We start from the raw sequence: 16,680 nt of genomic DNA, 5'->3' as shown, positions 1-16,680 counted from the left end.
GTTTCTATTGGAAACATCTCGTGCTATTGAGGGCAGCAGTCCAGTTCGCGCGAAAGTTGAATCACTGAAAGGTGCGACATACTGCTGACGTCAATAGCACGAGATGTTTCCAATGGAAACTAGCGCTGTTGTCCCTGACAACAGTAGAGTTTTAACGGTAAAAATTGGGCGAGAGGAGGCGGTCTGATGGTACAAAATCTGCCTTGCTCAAGAGGAGAAGCTTCGCACTGGAACTTTCAAAACAAAGGAAAGTCAAGCATGACTGGTTGAAGTTGCTTTGTCTTCGATGTCCCAGCATGCAGCTTGCCCTCGTTGCAGCAAGGTGTCATTTTGTGCCATGTGACCGTTAGGTGAAAAGGGCCCATTATAAGTAAGAGAAAAGAAACGCTGGTCAAAAGGTGGTAACGTGGGAGCATTTTTTTTACTTAGAACCTCCTTTTTCGTTTACTTTTAGCCTAAAAAAGAAGGCAAAACCAGCAGTGAAGCCCATACCCGATGAAGAAGAAGAAGGCATAACGATGAAGCATTACAGCCGTTCATCAAGCCTGGAGCATAGAAACGCCTGGGAGTAATCTCGTACCACCAGCACCTTTTTAAATAATTTGATTGTTTCCTTACCATTTTTAATTGTGTTTTCTTTTTGTGTCTCGCTTGGCAAAATCTTGTAAATTAGGCACAATTAGAGAAAAATGCTGGAGCACTTGCCAGCACAGTGAAGGTTGTCAGATTAGTTTGACGTAAAGTTGTATATCAACCTTTGTTGCAAAAACCACAGGCTTGATAGATACTCAAAGCCTTTGTCTCTGACCGAGTAATATGAGTAGTCCATGGCGTTGCTTTTGGCTTTGCGTTTCGGGGGTGGAAGAGGAATTATTGGAAGTGACTTATTCATTATTCCTTCACATTTTTCACGACTTATTGATTATTCATTTTCAGACTTTTCTTGTTATTCATTATTCCCTATTGCCTAAATAAAGTAAACCTTTCTTTTGTATGGGATGGGGGTGGAATGTGATCGATAGTGCCTGAAAAATGCGTTTGCCCTCCTTCGTTATCAGATATTTTTACCCTGTCCCCCTTCGTAAATCCTAATTTTTTTATATGACCCCACTCCCCCCAAAAAATGACAACGTTTCAAGCTAAATTTCGAATATCAGACAAAATTGCAGTTTAAAGTGATAACAAAAATACTGTAGTGTATTGATGGGACGTGATTGTCACTGTGTCGATAACTGTGTGTCAGCTTTAATTGTTTGCAACCAGAAAGTTAGTGGGATGGAGTTGATGCTGCCTGATACATAACAAAGTAGGGGGGTCCGGGCATACTCCCGCGGGAAAATTTTCATTTTTTGAACCCCAGAAACGCTATTTTAGGCATTCTGGTAGAAGTGTTGCACTATTTTTGATGCCCATCATACAATTAATTATCTTGAGTGTCCCACCCTCTCTTTGGCCTGAAGATAAAAGATCATGTTTGAGCACGGTGAATAACCACTATTCATTATTCCTTTACTGGAAATGACTTATTCATTATTCCAAGCATTGAACCACAAATATTCCGTATTCATTTTCTGTTTTAGCCCGTTATTCATTATTCATTATTCCTCTTCCACCCCTGATTGCGTTCCTGCACATTTTTTATCTTGTGTTCTGACAAATTTCCACTGTTAACGTAAACTCAGAAGTTATGAGTCCCAGAAGTTATAAAGTGTATTACCTACGACTGAAGCCTAAGAAGGCGGTCGATTGGCAAAGGAATTTTGTCTTCAGTATTAGAATATAATGGGGGAAGGTTTCCAAGATCAGATTGTGCGGCTGTTACGCGAACGAAGACGTGATTTGTTCATAAAAAATGAAAAGAAGACGCAAAATTTGAATATTGCACTGGTGTATCTTGGTTTAACAGGTTGAGAATAGAAAGAATACAAATTGATTTGTGTGCACGCTGGACAAGATGTGTACTGGACGATGTAGAATGATCGGATTTTGGACAAAATGGCAAAAAAGATCCTAATATGCATGGAACATTGAGTAGTCCTGGCTTGACAGAAAGTACCAGCGGACATTTTACTCGTTGTTTGCGACGCAACTCGTAAAATATCAGCTTGTATCATCTGTCAAAACATGGAATAAAGTGTATGTATTCGGGCACGAAGACTGTGTTAGTATCTTCTTTCACAGTATGGATTAGCAAGTGCAGTGCCATACTAATTTAACTATAAGGTTTTAAGGGTCTTGCTTACTAATGGAAAGTAAAATTGCCCTTATGTAGTTTAAGAATATTTCACTTAAATTAAATACAGTTATGAAAATAGTGTATCATCAATTCATAACACAGCAAATGCAAACATTTATGCACCAAAAAACGACAAACAGTTGCTCAAGCATTGAATTGTTATCACCAAAATTAAGTCAAACAAGAACTGATGTACTGTTTCTTTGATAATAAAATAACTTTCCTTTGTAACCTTCCCTGGTAGTAAGCGACGTTATTACCCAGAAGTTATTTACATAAAATATCTACTTACAAGAGGCATAACCTGCGTGGCAGGCGCTCGAGAATAATAGAGCAAGAGGAAGAAGGGAACCAGTGAGGGAAAGCGCGCGTGCACGAAGACATGTAAATTAAGAGTATGACAGCTTTTTTCTTCGCCGCGTGAATTTCATCGCTGTCGCGCCGCTCAAGCACGCGCCTTGTTATTATTCAGGCTACCAGTTGTGAACTTTGAAAGAATTAGTCCGGCCATGATTGTTCTTGATGTTACAAATACCGCTAACCCCCGAAACTGAAAATGCACCTTACACCCTTAATCCTCAACCGTAAACGCAAGAAAAAAGAATCGGATACCTTAATGTGTATAAAACGTTTGACCATAAACATTCGAAATTTTTCAAGCGCCTGACGATAATTTTTCAAGTTCACTCGTTCCAAATGAAACGAATAATGGCGAATAAAATCCTAAATCCAGATATATTACTTGCAGGTAGTTTGCAAAGAATTTATCGCTGATAATATTGATTAAATGGACTACTCTCCAGATGATATTGAAACAGGGGCGGGGGGGGGGGGGGGGAGGGGGAATCGGCACTTTTTTGACAATGACAACCTACTGGTCTACTGAAGAAAACGTAAAGGAAGCTTGACAAAACGCAGAATGACATGATCGCATGAATGAATACCTTTGTTAAAATGTCGAGGAGGAACACTGCAAAAAAAAAAAATGGACCAAAATGTCAAAAAAGTGTCATAAAAAGAATCTATCAATTCTGCTTTCTTTATTTTACTTGAAATTTCGTAAAAACTGAAATACAATAGGTGAAATAAAGGTTATTACTAGCAAAGATCTTAACTCAAGCACGTGGGGCGTGCATAATGACAATTCTAAACAATATAATTTTCTATGATCATAATAAATCATCTTTCTATGTAATTCATTTCACGATCCCAAGATATAACAATAACAATTAAGATAAGATACCTCTTTCCCCGCTCTTATGTTCGGTTTTACAACGATCCTTCGATCAGTCAATCTTTCTTTCTAATGTTGTGCGACTACAACGTGTCTCGTGCCCGGAGGGGGGACTCCCATATGAAACGGACGGGGATGCTCGTCGGAAATTTTGAAAAGAACTCCTAAAAGAGACCAATCTGGGTGTGGCTCAAGCCTTTCTTGACCCCTAAAAGATACCAAAAAACTAAGAATGAAGTTTATATTTGTATACTTCTTTGTGTGTAACCCTAAACGAGACCATTATGGCTAAAAATATTGGCGTTTTGGGCGTTTTTTTCCCGGAACACCCTAAGCGAGACCAAAAGTCCGAAATTTACACCCCTAAGCGAGACGACGAGCATCCCCGTCACTTTCATATGCGAGTCCCCCCCCCCCCCCCCCGGGGTCTCGTGGTCCGAATGAAAAAACACCTTCCGTTTGTGGCTACAGAGGCATGTACTCGAAAACAAAGACAAAATAACGACGTAAATCACGCAATCACATGTTATAAGTAGCTTCCGTTACACAAATACCCGCTATAGCGTCTGACAGCACGGTTCGAGATGCGATTCGGAAGCTCTTGTATACTAAAACAAGTACCTTTTACTTACGTCCAATAAATATCGTTGTAAATAGTGCGATACTAACCTGTACGCCTTCTCAGTCAATCAGTGTTGTGTTACGCGTCCCGTCGTCCTCTACCGGCGTCTTATACGGGACTTTGCAGAAAAAAGCGCCTCGTGCGAGAGAGAACGTTTTCGCAACGTAAGGGTATTTTTTAGCGCACGTTTTGTTGTTTTGGCTACCTGTTTACTGAGCTTCGCCCGAAGCAGTACCCAAGTACAATTCTCCACAGTCTGAAAATCTTATCCGGAGATTGTGGTAAGGAAATCCTGTCATGCCTTAAGAACTGTTAGACGTGTGGATCGTACCAATGTTTCTCGCGCCCCGTTCTGCATAGAAAGGTGCCGACCGCTACACAACCTATCGGGTAGTTTGTATCGATCCATCTCGTTATCAAACAACACAATTTTGAAATCACGAGTAGGCTGCGACTAGTTGATCGTGTGCTTTCTGTTAAATATTCCATTCTCCTGTGTCAAAATTTTCACTTGTTTTGCAAGAACTCTACCTAGAGACACTTGTACTCAGCTTTTATTCGCTCACTGAGGGAACAAGGATAGAGTTTAGCGATTTTTGCAGAGTCTAGAGGATTTAAAAAAGTAGTTACTCTACAATCATGTTTATCACACCAATGCTAGCTACAATGGGATTTTTCATCAACGCAGACTATTTTGCAATTCTACCTCTCTCCAATTCAAGCTTTTGCATTTTGTGGCATTAATTGTATAATTTCAGAGATGTATTTGCACTCAGTTATTGGTTTCGGTTATTGGTTTCGGTTGTCACTGAATCTATTCAATACCTAGGCCAATATCGTCAATAAAAGAGATTCCTATCTTAATTAAAATAAAAATACTGGTTTATTATTCAGCGGGTCGCAGGATCGCTTGCTTGCATCTCTTGTGGCGGGAAGATTGCTCGGAACGCTTGACCCAGCAGATTTTATAACGATGAAATGTATCAGTTGGAAGTCATCGGCTGCTATTTTGGCTTCTCTTTTATCCTTTTATCAGGTAGGTTTGCTTTTCTGTTATACATTAAGCTTATAAACAGTAGATTTAAGCTTTATTTTTGTTCTTGTTGACCGAATGTTTGTGATGCGATTGATATTTAGTGTAATGTCTTCATTTTGTGGTGACGAACCACTTGAAAGATCTTGAAGGCTTTGCTTTGAGTGACTATTTAATTCCTTCTTATTATACACTTCTGCATACAGTTACAGTTACGAAAATGCAAAGAAATAAAGTTCCGAAATAATTCCAAACAATTATTTAGAATAATGTAAATAATGACGCCCTATAGTAAGGCCTCCGATAAATCAAAATGTATATATAAATAAACATTGCACATTCTAGGTTATCTCTAACTGTATTCTGCTTCCCGGGTCTGCTTTAAAATTCTTCATTGCAGATATTTAGTTCGCAAAAGTGTGAAGTAATACGAACAAAATGAATAGATCTTTTACTTCACGTCTGTGACCGTAACGTGGTAGAAGGCACGTCCGTAGCGATTGCTTATTTACCCGCGGCTTGCTTTCTGTATAACTTTATTTCTGTATAAGCTACAACTCGCAGACATCATACCAGTACCTGATTAGTGAGTTCCGCACAACTTGGTTCTAAAATATCAAAATACGGAATGAATCAAAGAGCTCTTCGACCACAAATGAATTTTTTTTCACAGTTTTTTCGCCAAGTTTCTCGTTTGGTTTTCATGCCTTGAATATATATGAACAGCAGGTGACGCAGGTGATTCAAACATTTTTTTGATGCAAAAACAAAAGCAAAGAATGAGAAAACATGCGTGACAACTGCAGACACCAGCGGTTCAATAGAACCCACAATGTCTATTACATTAATATAGGATTTATTCGACTCGCTTGAATGAGCTATCGGTATCGAAGTGGAAGAGTGTGAGATGAGAGAGTTGGTACTTTCTGACGTTTCTAATTGTGCTTGGGCTATAGTGTGGCAAAACAATGTGTTGCAGATTAGACCAAAGCAAAGCTTATTTCAGACTAAAGTATGCAAAACATTTAAGGAAAAAAACCTGATCCTAGCCCTATTTTTTGTAAAGAAAGGACCCACCTATTCCTTGCCCTCACTTTCGAACAAGAAAATGCCTAGTTCTCCTCTTTGTCCCGCGACAAATTGTGCAGCAAACCTGAAAATGTATCAAACAAACAAAATTATTGATAATAATTTACCCTAGACCTCACTTTGCTAATCATCAACCTGGAATAGGCTAGGTTAAAAAAACGTAGCGTTCTATAAATATACAATTTTAAAAAGGAAACTTGGTTCATGACATTTCCCCAAGAGGTGCATACCCACCCACCACCCCCCAAAAAGATAAAGTGCATTTTGCTGTCCCAAAGAACCTATGAAAAAGTATCAAAATTTCCTAAGAATGGACATACCTGAACTCACCCAGAAGCTTGTTCCAGCCGCATTCGTTATCTGACATTATCGTGTGCCTGTGAAACTCTAACACAACTTAACCCCCACTCAAGAATCTTGGCTTTGGGCCTCCATTATATATGTATTGTATCCCGTATTTTTGAAACATAAAACATGTATTTCCGTGTCACTAATTGAAAGAGAGACAGAGTTTACTTTTCAATTTTGAAAGAAACGTAACTGATTTCTGTTAAACATTGCAAATCAGTCCTATTGTGATCTGTTGTGATCGTGCGAGTGCAGTTACCGCCAAAACGTCTCCAAACTGCTCCATACAAACCTCTAACAATTCTAAAATCTTTCGCTTTGAAGCCAAAAGTAAATAACGTCGTCACTGGAGAGTTAAGGCTTGTTCGCTACTTATGCATTGGAAATTCGATAATTGTTCTCCACTGAGTTCCCCAGCTTCATGTTTTTTTACCATGCTATTTCTTTAAGCCCTTTAATAACGTTTTCCTACAAAAGTTTTGCCCACTTCCGAGTCATATTCTTTAAAGGTTCGAGGCACCGAAACCCGGAAGTTACGTCAATTTTTCCGCTTAACCGCTGTGAAGGTAATGTTTAATCAATACTGTTAAGCAGCTTATTTGACTGGCCGCTTTCAGTAAAATGCAGTTCTGATTTCATTGCCAAGTTTCTCTTATTGAATAAGGTATAAGCACTATATCCCGACTATTCTTTCAGACCTTACACTGTTTTCTTTTGCGGCCTATTTATTACAATGTGCATTTATTTTTTTAATATTTATAGCATTTCACGCGCTTTTGATCATATTTGCATGGAAAAGGCACGCTACAAATTATTAATTAGTAATTGATTCACCTTACTGTGTTTTCTTTTGCAGCCTGTAAGCAGCAAGGGAACGTTATCCATTCAGCTGATAGATTACAACAATCCAAGCCATAAAGATTACGGTGGATCATGTTGTGACTGCTGTGGTGCATTTGGTTGGTGCCCAGGTGATTGTGAGAACTTCTTTCGACTTTTAGTCACACAATATCCATATACATTTCAAAATGCCCAGTCACCTTGGGCAAGATGGGAGACGTACATTTTAGGAGATGATAGTTTTAATTTTCCTGGATATGGTCAAACAGTTGGTAGTGGTCTGAAAAACCCATTGACATACCATTTCTCTGGAAAGTGGCCGGTAAGTGCAATTTATTTTGAAATATATTAATTATATATTTATCATTTATTTTTTATAGAGCTGTCCGGGTTAATGCCCTGACCGGGGCACTGCGTTGTGTTCTTGGTCAAGACACTTACCTCTCACTAAGTTAAACTCTCATATTGCTTCTATCCACCAGGTGTAAAAATGGGTACAAGCGAATTTTATGCTAGCTAGTGGTAACAACAAGCGCATTCATCATTTATTTATTTATTTATTTATTTATTTATTGTTTGTTTTCTTATTTAAAGTTTATTAATCAGTTAAAAATGGTCTTTCCGGATGAATTATATGCACTGTAATAAAAAATATTGTACATGTGAGAATGTCTAAAATGGCATTTGAAACCACGATTGTCTAGACTATTTTTGTGAGTTATTGTGGTGATGTAAGGTTTACTTGGGAATTTCTGTCGATTTGATTTAACTTGCATGGGGTATCTGTTTTTTTTTATTTTAAGAGTAATGTGTATAAACGCACAGAACATTATTTTTCAGGGAGCATTTGCTATTCGTTTAGACGTTTGGGATGATGATAGTAGAAATATAAATGGCACTGGGCACGCCAATGATCATGTCGATACTCTGAATTATGATGTCGTTAATGTCCCAGCGCAGAAGAATTTACAGAATGCTGTGGCCAAAAGTATAACGGTAAGGAAATATAATGCTCCAGAGTAAATCCATTTTCCGTCTCAAATCTGTGTCTGACTCAGATGCCTTAGTCATTTTGAGTTCCAAGAAACATCCTCACCCATCCATTGCCATTTTTGCACTTCTATCAGTAACAAGGCCATGCCGAAGGTCAGCAGCATCTTTGCCAAATGTTCGGAAAGCAAGCTGGGGTTATAGGTACTCCCCGATCCCTATAATGGCCTTTTCATGCTTCAGGTATATAAAAGGGTAGGGATTTCACAAGTTTAGAAATATTAAAGGATGTGAATACCGCTCGGCCATCTATGGGCGATTCCCTCTATGGCGCGCGCCTGCAGGGAATCTAGTAGTTGTATTCATCAAACCATGCGCGAGACTTAGCAACGATGAATACAACTACCGTGCGGACTCCCCGCAGGCGTGCGCCATAGAAGGAATCGGCCATTAAGTATAAATTATTTTGGATATGACTTTGAAATCAGAGATCTGACATTACAGAAGTCACGAGGATCTTTTTAGGATAAACATCCGCTAGTACAGATATGCCAAACTAAAATCATCAAGCACTTTCCTTCATAACCAGGAGATTTGGTGACCCGTACAGGAGACCAGAAGATTCAATTGGAATCCTGTAGACTCCCGCATAATCCTTAATTTCGTTTTTTTTTTTTTTTTTTTTTTTTTTTTAAAATTTTTTCCCTTTAAAAAAAAACTATTTTTTTTTTAAGAAGAAAAAAAAAAAAAAAAATTTTTCCGGTTTTTTTTTTCAAAAAATCTCTTTTGTGAGACCACAAACATCAGGCGGAGAATGCGCAGTACGGACTGGAAATCATCTTTAAGAGTTGGCATAGAAACTGATACACATGTCTGTTTTGTTTTCTTTTAGCTTACAGGCAAGAGGTCAAGCACAAGAATTTCAGTTCGTGTTTACTGTGACGCAGATTACTATGGAGCAGATTGCAATACCTACTGTGTTGGTCGGGATGACAGTGGCGGCCATTACAAGTGTGATGAATCAACAGGCAATAAAGTCTGTTTAACAGGCTGGAGAGGAACAAATTGCCTTACCCGTGCGTACTAGTCCAACATACGTAAATTCAAAGTTTTCTGGATCATTACATTGAGCCCTACGAATAAAAATGCTCGATCAAATGACGAATTCAACTACGCAACCAGAGCGTGCAAAAAATGCAAGAAAAAACTGGGCTAAATTGCATCCAAAGGCAATTCAACAAACAGCTACAAAATAGTAAATACTAGGGATAGTTGATGGATAGCGATTTGTGTTTTGGCCGTTAGCTCCTAGTGGACACCGACTGGCAAGCTAGGCAGGCTATTTTTTAGCTATTCGGGTGATCTTCCTTTAGTATACGGTCGCGTAGTTGAACTCGTCATCTGTGCGAGCGCGTTTTCAAAAGTGCTGCCAAATGATTTCCCCCGATTTCGGGGATAAACTGGCGCATGCGCGTGCAATTTATCCCGGACGCTCTTCTCGCGGCTGTGTTCAACCCCTATAATGGGCGCCCGTAAGAGAGAACTAAGGGACTGGACTACTGGAATCCCAATCAGTAGCCGGGATGAACATTTTTCATGCAATCACGTTCACCGGGCCAGCCTTAAATTTCGCTTTAGAGCATTCTCACGACTCCAAAAAATAAATATTATTGTTTCTAAATAGGATTTAGAGGCAAAGCAGCTCATGTAGCTACATAACTGTAGAAAATAAAACACCAAACTGCCAGAAAATGGTCATTACTCATTCTTCGCGCCAAAATCGTGCGTGCTAAATTTAACCGGTCGTTCGTGCGAAATCTAGGCCATCCCGGGCTGGATCGGCTCATACCGGGCTAGAAGTCATCTCGGCAAACCGAGCCAGCCCGGCTAATTGAGTCATTCCGGCTCATGTAATCAGGCCCTAAACATAATGAAAAGAGGCCGTCTCCATCGATGCTTTTTCATTAAAATGGGGAATGGATACTGTGAACCCTCTCGTGGGCTACGAAATTAAAGTAGATTCCCGATTTTTTGAACTTCCAGGGGAAATGAGTTCGACAATTTCTTAGAGAAATCGGAAGGGTCAAGAAAGTACTATACAAAATTAAAAATTAAATATCTTAATTTACATGTTTTGAATCTTGCTTATATATTCAAGTAATGACGTATTACACGAGCCAACGGAAGCGTGCCTCCGAGAGTGAAGTCTCCCTTTTACTGTTAGTCGGTCCAAAACCTCACATAGTCTGTCTTTTTATCTGCTGTAGCGTCTCAAAGTGACACGGCAAGTCTAAGCCAAAGCATGTCGACGATGTCTTTAATCGAGTCTGCAACAGTCAGTCCAGGTATGTCTAGCCAATCAGGTAATGGATCGGCAAGTGACTCGCAGACCATGCAAACCACAGCTCTGACTTTGTCGGCAAGTTCGTCAGTGGACAGTGGAAGTGGACAAGTTGAGAGCGATTTCTTCTCACAAACACAAAGCCAAACTCCTCCTTTAACAACAACGTCGTCGTCAAGCTCACAAGTGTCCAGTGACAGCGATTTCTTCTCACAGACCCAAAGTGCAACTCGTTCTTTGACAACAACGTCGTCCACAAGTGCACAAGTGGTCAGTGAGAGTGTCTCCATATTTGTCAGTACAAGTAGAGCATTTTCTGCAAGCCAATCGGAACCTCCAACGCACAGTGCCACAGCAAGTCTTATCCAAAACGTGTCGGTGACCTCAAGCGAATCTTCATCAGTCAGTCCAAGTGAATCGCCTTCCTTAAGTTCAACGCTGTCTTTGTCGACAACTTCCTCGATAACTGCAACGTCGTCTGAACCGCGTGCGCCATCAAGGAAAGAAAAGGAGGAAGCTGTCCAGTTCTTAATTCCACGTAGAAACAGCGTAAGTACAACAATCAAACTACGGCTAGGATGGTTGGTTGCCTGCCGAAAGCTGTAGCTGTTTATTTATTTTTTATGATTTAACATGCCGGACTCGTCAAGTCTAACGCGAGAGTCCCATGTGCTAAAACATTTTTAAGATGGGTTAAAATTTTAAAATTGCTCCAATTTCCATTCCTTGCCATTCAGCCATCGTTACTGAATCCTCTCTTTGTTTTGTATGAAACTACAGTTTCCGTTCTTGTTTATTACATTTAAAATTTGACTTCAAAAGCACTTCACTTATCCTTCCTTCAAGTTAAAATTCTTTAAACGAAGATAAATAAATAAATCTAGCACTGCTGTGCTAATTGTGGACACCGTAAAAAAATAAACAAAATTTTAATATAGTAAATCGAATATTAACATGATAGACTTGTTGAAAACCTCAAATGGCAGGAGGTTGACCAGCTGGCTATTTAGAAAGCATGGAGGAGTTAAATTGGGGATCCCTGAAGACAAATCCATTCAGTGGCAGGGAGGAGGAATTGAATCCGGGACCTCCGGGTTACAAGTCCAGCTACCTGACCACTAAGCCACGCCGCCTTCTAACAATAAGTAATAATAAAGAAAAAGGGTGGATGAGAAATGTCCGTATGGCCAGATGCCACAAAGCTGTAAAGAAAACTTCTACTCACAAATGCTTCTATTAACATATTCTTTGACAGTTTGAATGGGATTTTGAAACCGACAAGACTTTCAAAGAGAAAATGGCGTCTGTCACAACGGATTACTGCGCTGACAACAGAACACGTTGCGCATTAAAAGAAGCAAGACAAAGAAGGTGATTATAGTAAATACATATTAATTCATTTATCAAACCTAGTCTGCTTCATGGCTTGAGTTAATAGTGTAGTTATCTTGATGTAAATAAAATTGAAGGGGCTTGTTGCTACAGCTAGTTGTTGCGAATTAAAATAACTGCATTTTTTACTAATATTTAAAATTCTAAGTGAGCCGATGAACACACTCAGTTAATTTCCGATTATATAGATGGATGGTGGGCCTAATGGTTAGCGCGCCGGACTCCGGATCGAACGGTCCGGGTAAGAGCCCTGACTGGGGTCACTGTGTTGTGTTCTTGGGCAAGACACTTTACTCTCACAGTGCCTCTCTCCACCCAGGTGTATAAATGGGTACCGGCGAAATAATGCTGGATGACCCTGCGATGGACTAGCATCCCATTTACGGCGGAGTAGAAATATTACTAGCCGCTTATTGCTATCGAAACCGGGATTAGCTCCGGCAGTATGGGTCACTCGGCTCGAGGCTTACCTTTTAGATAGAATAGCGTGGGCGGTTTGGCAGGAGGGGGGGGGGGGGGGGGGCATTGCTAACGCATACCCAGAAATAAATGGTATACCAGTTGCCTCAAAACGTTCGTGAGACCTGTGTAGCGTTTGGTGTTGCAACTACACCGTAATCAAGATTGAATTCAACAAAGTCGTCAACTCTTCACACAAATTGAATTAAACTAAATATGTTCACAAGTTTGACTAATACTTTTTGGCGCGTTTGCTTTGTTTCAAACTATAAGCTACATCATCCCTAAGACCAGTTTTATGTTAAAAGAAAACTAGTTAAAATAAACGTTTCATCTAATTACTGTATTCTATATTTTTCATTAATCAGACCTTCAACGTTTTCCGAACTCTACACCACTGACCAGGTTCAACTACTGCCTGGTTACCCTAGCAACGCGTCGGGCTCTCTCCAGGTAGCGTTTTACGTGCAGCAGCCTCTTGGACTTTTCATCGGAAATTTCTCGGTCCTGCCTCGCGACACACTGGGTGACATTGTAACAACTCACAAATCCGTGCTTGAGACAGCTATTGGAGCAAACATCTCTGATATAGAAGCTTTCTTCGAACCTACCATGGCACCAACCACGTCAAAAAAAGCAGGAACAGTTGAGCCAAGCAGCAAAGATTGGAAGTGGATTGCGATTGGTGTTAGTATAGGAGTGGTCGTCATCATCATAATTATCGCGATCGTGTTTTGGTGGTAAGATATTTTCCCTTTGATAATTCTTTTTCATATTTTGGAACTGTAGAAAACACTGACAGTAGCATGAGGGTATCGTTGGTGATTTGGAATCAAAATCGCAAACCGAAGACAAAAAAAATTATATCAAGTGCCACTCTGTAGATGTAATTTATAACTGGAAGAAAAGTGATGTTGGTCAAAAGATCCATAAAGAAGTAATCCAGAAGAGTAAGGTTAGATAGGGTACATAAGGAGCAAGCACTTTTTTAATGAACCCCTCCTTTTTCGTTTACTTTTAGCCTGAAAAAGAAAGCAGAACCACCAGCAATGAAGCCCATTTCCGATGAAGAAGAAGAAGGCATAACTATGAAACATTACAATTGTTTATCAAGCCTGGAGCACTTCAGGAACGCCTGGGATAGTACATCGTATCAAACTTAAAAGAAATCTGTATGCACCAGCACCATCTTAAAATAATTAAAATATTTCCTTCCCATTTTTGATAATTTTATGTCTCGCTTGACAAAATCTTGTAGTTAGTCACAATCAGACAAGGGCATGAGCACTAGCTTGCCCAAGCCCAGTGAAGGTTGTCAGATCAGTTTGTCTTCAAGTCGTCTATCAACTTTTGTTACAAGAACCCCAGGTCGATACATACTTCAGCTTGTTTATCTGCCCGAAAAATTTTGAGTAGTCCATGGCGTTACGAGGTAATTCGTCCACAAAATGACCGGTATACTGACGGTCCCTACCTGATCACCTTTACCTTTTTTTCCCTGTTTTCTTTAAACTTCCACTGTCAATGTAAGAATCAGAACTGTTAAAATCGAAAGTTTGTTGCGCAAGACTAAAGCTTGTCTGTGATATGTCGGCCGACTACCAAAGCAATCGATTTCATGTTCACGATTAGATTAAGAATATAGTAGAACCTCTCTTACATAGAAATTACAGTAACAGATGTCATTCGACCATATAAAGGGAAAAAAGACGCAAAGTTCCCTGTTTAACAGGTTGAGACCAAAAAGAATACAAATTGATGTGTGCTCGCGCGGCACGAGAGGTGCGATGGGCGATGAAGAATAAAAATATTTTTGACAAAAAAAGGACAAAATAACCTGATGCGCAGGGAAAATAAAACAGTCACGGCTTGACAGATAGTACCAGCGTACATTTTACTCGTTGTTTGCGACAACTCGTAAAATATTTACTCGTATTATCTGTCAACCATTTTTTTTTTTGGATGCAGGTGATAGCGTAGTGCAATGCTATCACGCGCAAACCGAGAAGAGGGTCCTCGAGGACGTCAAAAGGCACCCGAGCAACGAACTCGGCCTCTCCCCGGGCCAGACTACAGACATGGAAACAGACCTAGAACAGACTCGGACAAAACATAGGATAGGAGAATTCACCCATTGAATAAGGTGTACAGTCAACTCTCTGTCAACGGACACCTCCATAAGGCGGCATATGGTGTTGGTATCGTCCCTGCCGTTTTCACTCATTTTACTGTAACTAAAGTACCAATAAGACGGATACCTCCCTAAGACGGACAGTTGAAGCGGCTCCCGAAGGTGTTTTCGTTTTCGAGATAGTTGTCTGTATGTATTCGGGCCAGCGTCTGTGTCACTGCCTTCTGTCACAATATTGACATTGAGCACGTGAAGGTACTGATGCCATTCTAATTAATTAATTAATTAATTAATTAATTAATTAATTAATTAAGGGTCGTGATTGCTAATGCAATAGTAAAAATTGTCCTTATGCTGTTTAAAATTATTTAACTTAAATTGAATACTGTTATATAAAGATAATTTATTATCAATTCACAATTGCCAAAAAACAACAAATGTTTGCTCAAGCAGTAAATTGTTATCACCAAACAAACAAGAACTGATGTACTGTTGTTTTGATAATAATATATAGATTTAGGCACGCCTAAAAGCGGAGCTCCCCATTTATTTAATTTTCACTGGAGCTTACAATGTTTTCATTATAGTGAATAAGCGGCCAAAGTACTAATGTTTATGGCGGTTTATAGGTTCAAGACAAATTTAAATAGCTCACGGTTAAACCGAATGTGAGCAGTACGACAAAAATAATAATCTTAAAGCGGGGCAAAATCATTACTCATGGCACGAAAAATTACTTTAGAGTACAGTAAATTATCTGCTTTCTAGCAATAGAAAATAGTTTTGCGATCCTGTAAAAGTTTCGCAGCAGTTTAGTAGACTCCACAATATCTATTACATTGATATAGGATATATTCAACATGAATCGCTGAGTCTGTCGGATTAGCTCAATCGATAAGGTGCCAGTCTGCGGATCGGAAGGTCGTGAGTTCAAATTCCAGAGGGTCAAGTTTTTTTTTTTTTTTTTTTTTTTTTTTTTGTACCCCGTAGCAATAAAATGGTTTGTTTATTATATCAACCCGATTTAGCTTTCGATACTCCTTCATGTACGATGCTGGCTTTACAGATAGACACGAAAGTCATTGATCGATTATGGCTCTCAATGTCCACTTTTTTGGCGGTCGATTACTTTCTACACGTAATTTTCAGCCACATTTTGTTTCATTGCTTCCTGTTTTTCTTTTCAAACCTCTTTAAATTTATACGGCCTTCTTGCTTCACTATTTCTACCATCAAACTATGGCGGCCATGTTGCGCGACTCCGTACGTACGACGTACGCGCCCGCGAACCATGCCGCTATCCATGTTGACCATGAAAACTCATTTCGATAGTGTTCCTTCTTTCATGCGTATGGGGCTCTGCTCTGCGGCCCTTCGGGCCGCTGTAGAGCTCCGCTAAAATAACTTGCTTTTCTAAACTTTCTGGTAGTTAGTGACGTTATTACCCAGAAGTGATTTACATGTAATGTCTCCTTAACCCCACGAGGTGTAGCAGGCGCTCATGAATGCAAGACTGGAGAGAGAAAACGCGCATGGGCAAAGACACGCAAAAAGGCAGAAGAGTTCTTTGCTCTTTGTCTGGTACATCTCCTTGCTCTCGTGCGCGGCTAAAACTCTCGCCTCGTCATTACTCAGGCTACCAGTTGTGAACTTTCAAGAAAATAGTCCGTTCATGATTATTCTAGATGCGTTCATGATTATGGTAGATGTTTCAAATGCCTTATCCTGTCCGCACCCTGCAGATTGAACCCTTCAGGTATATCAACAGTAAATGTGAGGGAAATAAAACATAATCGGATCACATAAAACGGTTGACGATAGGCATTCGACATTTTTAAGTTCCAGACGATAATATATCAAATACATTAAGTGTCGAATGCAACGAATGATGGCGAATAACTTACTGAATCGTTTTAAATTACATGGATATGAATGATTGAAGCAATGCAAGCGCTTTAAAATAAA

The 16,680-nt window shown here is 39.7% G+C and overlaps 3 protein-coding genes across 3 annotated transcripts in view; all 3 read left to right on the top strand.

The window, feature by feature from the left end:
- LOC144650725 (uncharacterized) overlaps nt 1-16,680 on the top strand; it is a 137,693-nt gene that overhangs the window by 45,115 nt on the left and 75,898 nt on the right.
- The window catches only part of LOC144650764 (uncharacterized), a 68,965-nt gene that overhangs the window by 4,123 nt on the left and 48,162 nt on the right, over nt 1-16,680 (top strand). The window lies entirely within an intron of this gene.
- LOC144648000 (uncharacterized) lies at nt 4,143-13,726 on the top strand (the record flags this gene model as incomplete). The annotated part of the gene is made up of 9 exons (XM_078507656.1): nt 4,143-4,373; nt 4,987-5,128; nt 7,419-7,724; nt 8,243-8,398; nt 9,285-9,468; nt 10,660-11,282; nt 11,989-12,104; nt 12,953-13,324; nt 13,606-13,726. Coding segments are annotated over exons 2-9 (1,941 nt in total), but the record flags the coding sequence as incomplete, so codon positions are not given.

Source organism: Oculina patagonica, chromosome 4, assembly GCF_052425735.1.
Source record: "Oculina patagonica isolate OP01 chromosome 4, crgOcupat, whole genome shotgun sequence".
NCBI classification, from domain to species: domain Eukaryota; kingdom Metazoa; phylum Cnidaria; class Anthozoa; order Scleractinia; family Oculinidae; genus Oculina; species Oculina patagonica.
This window is presented reverse-complemented; position numbering and strand designations above follow the sequence as displayed.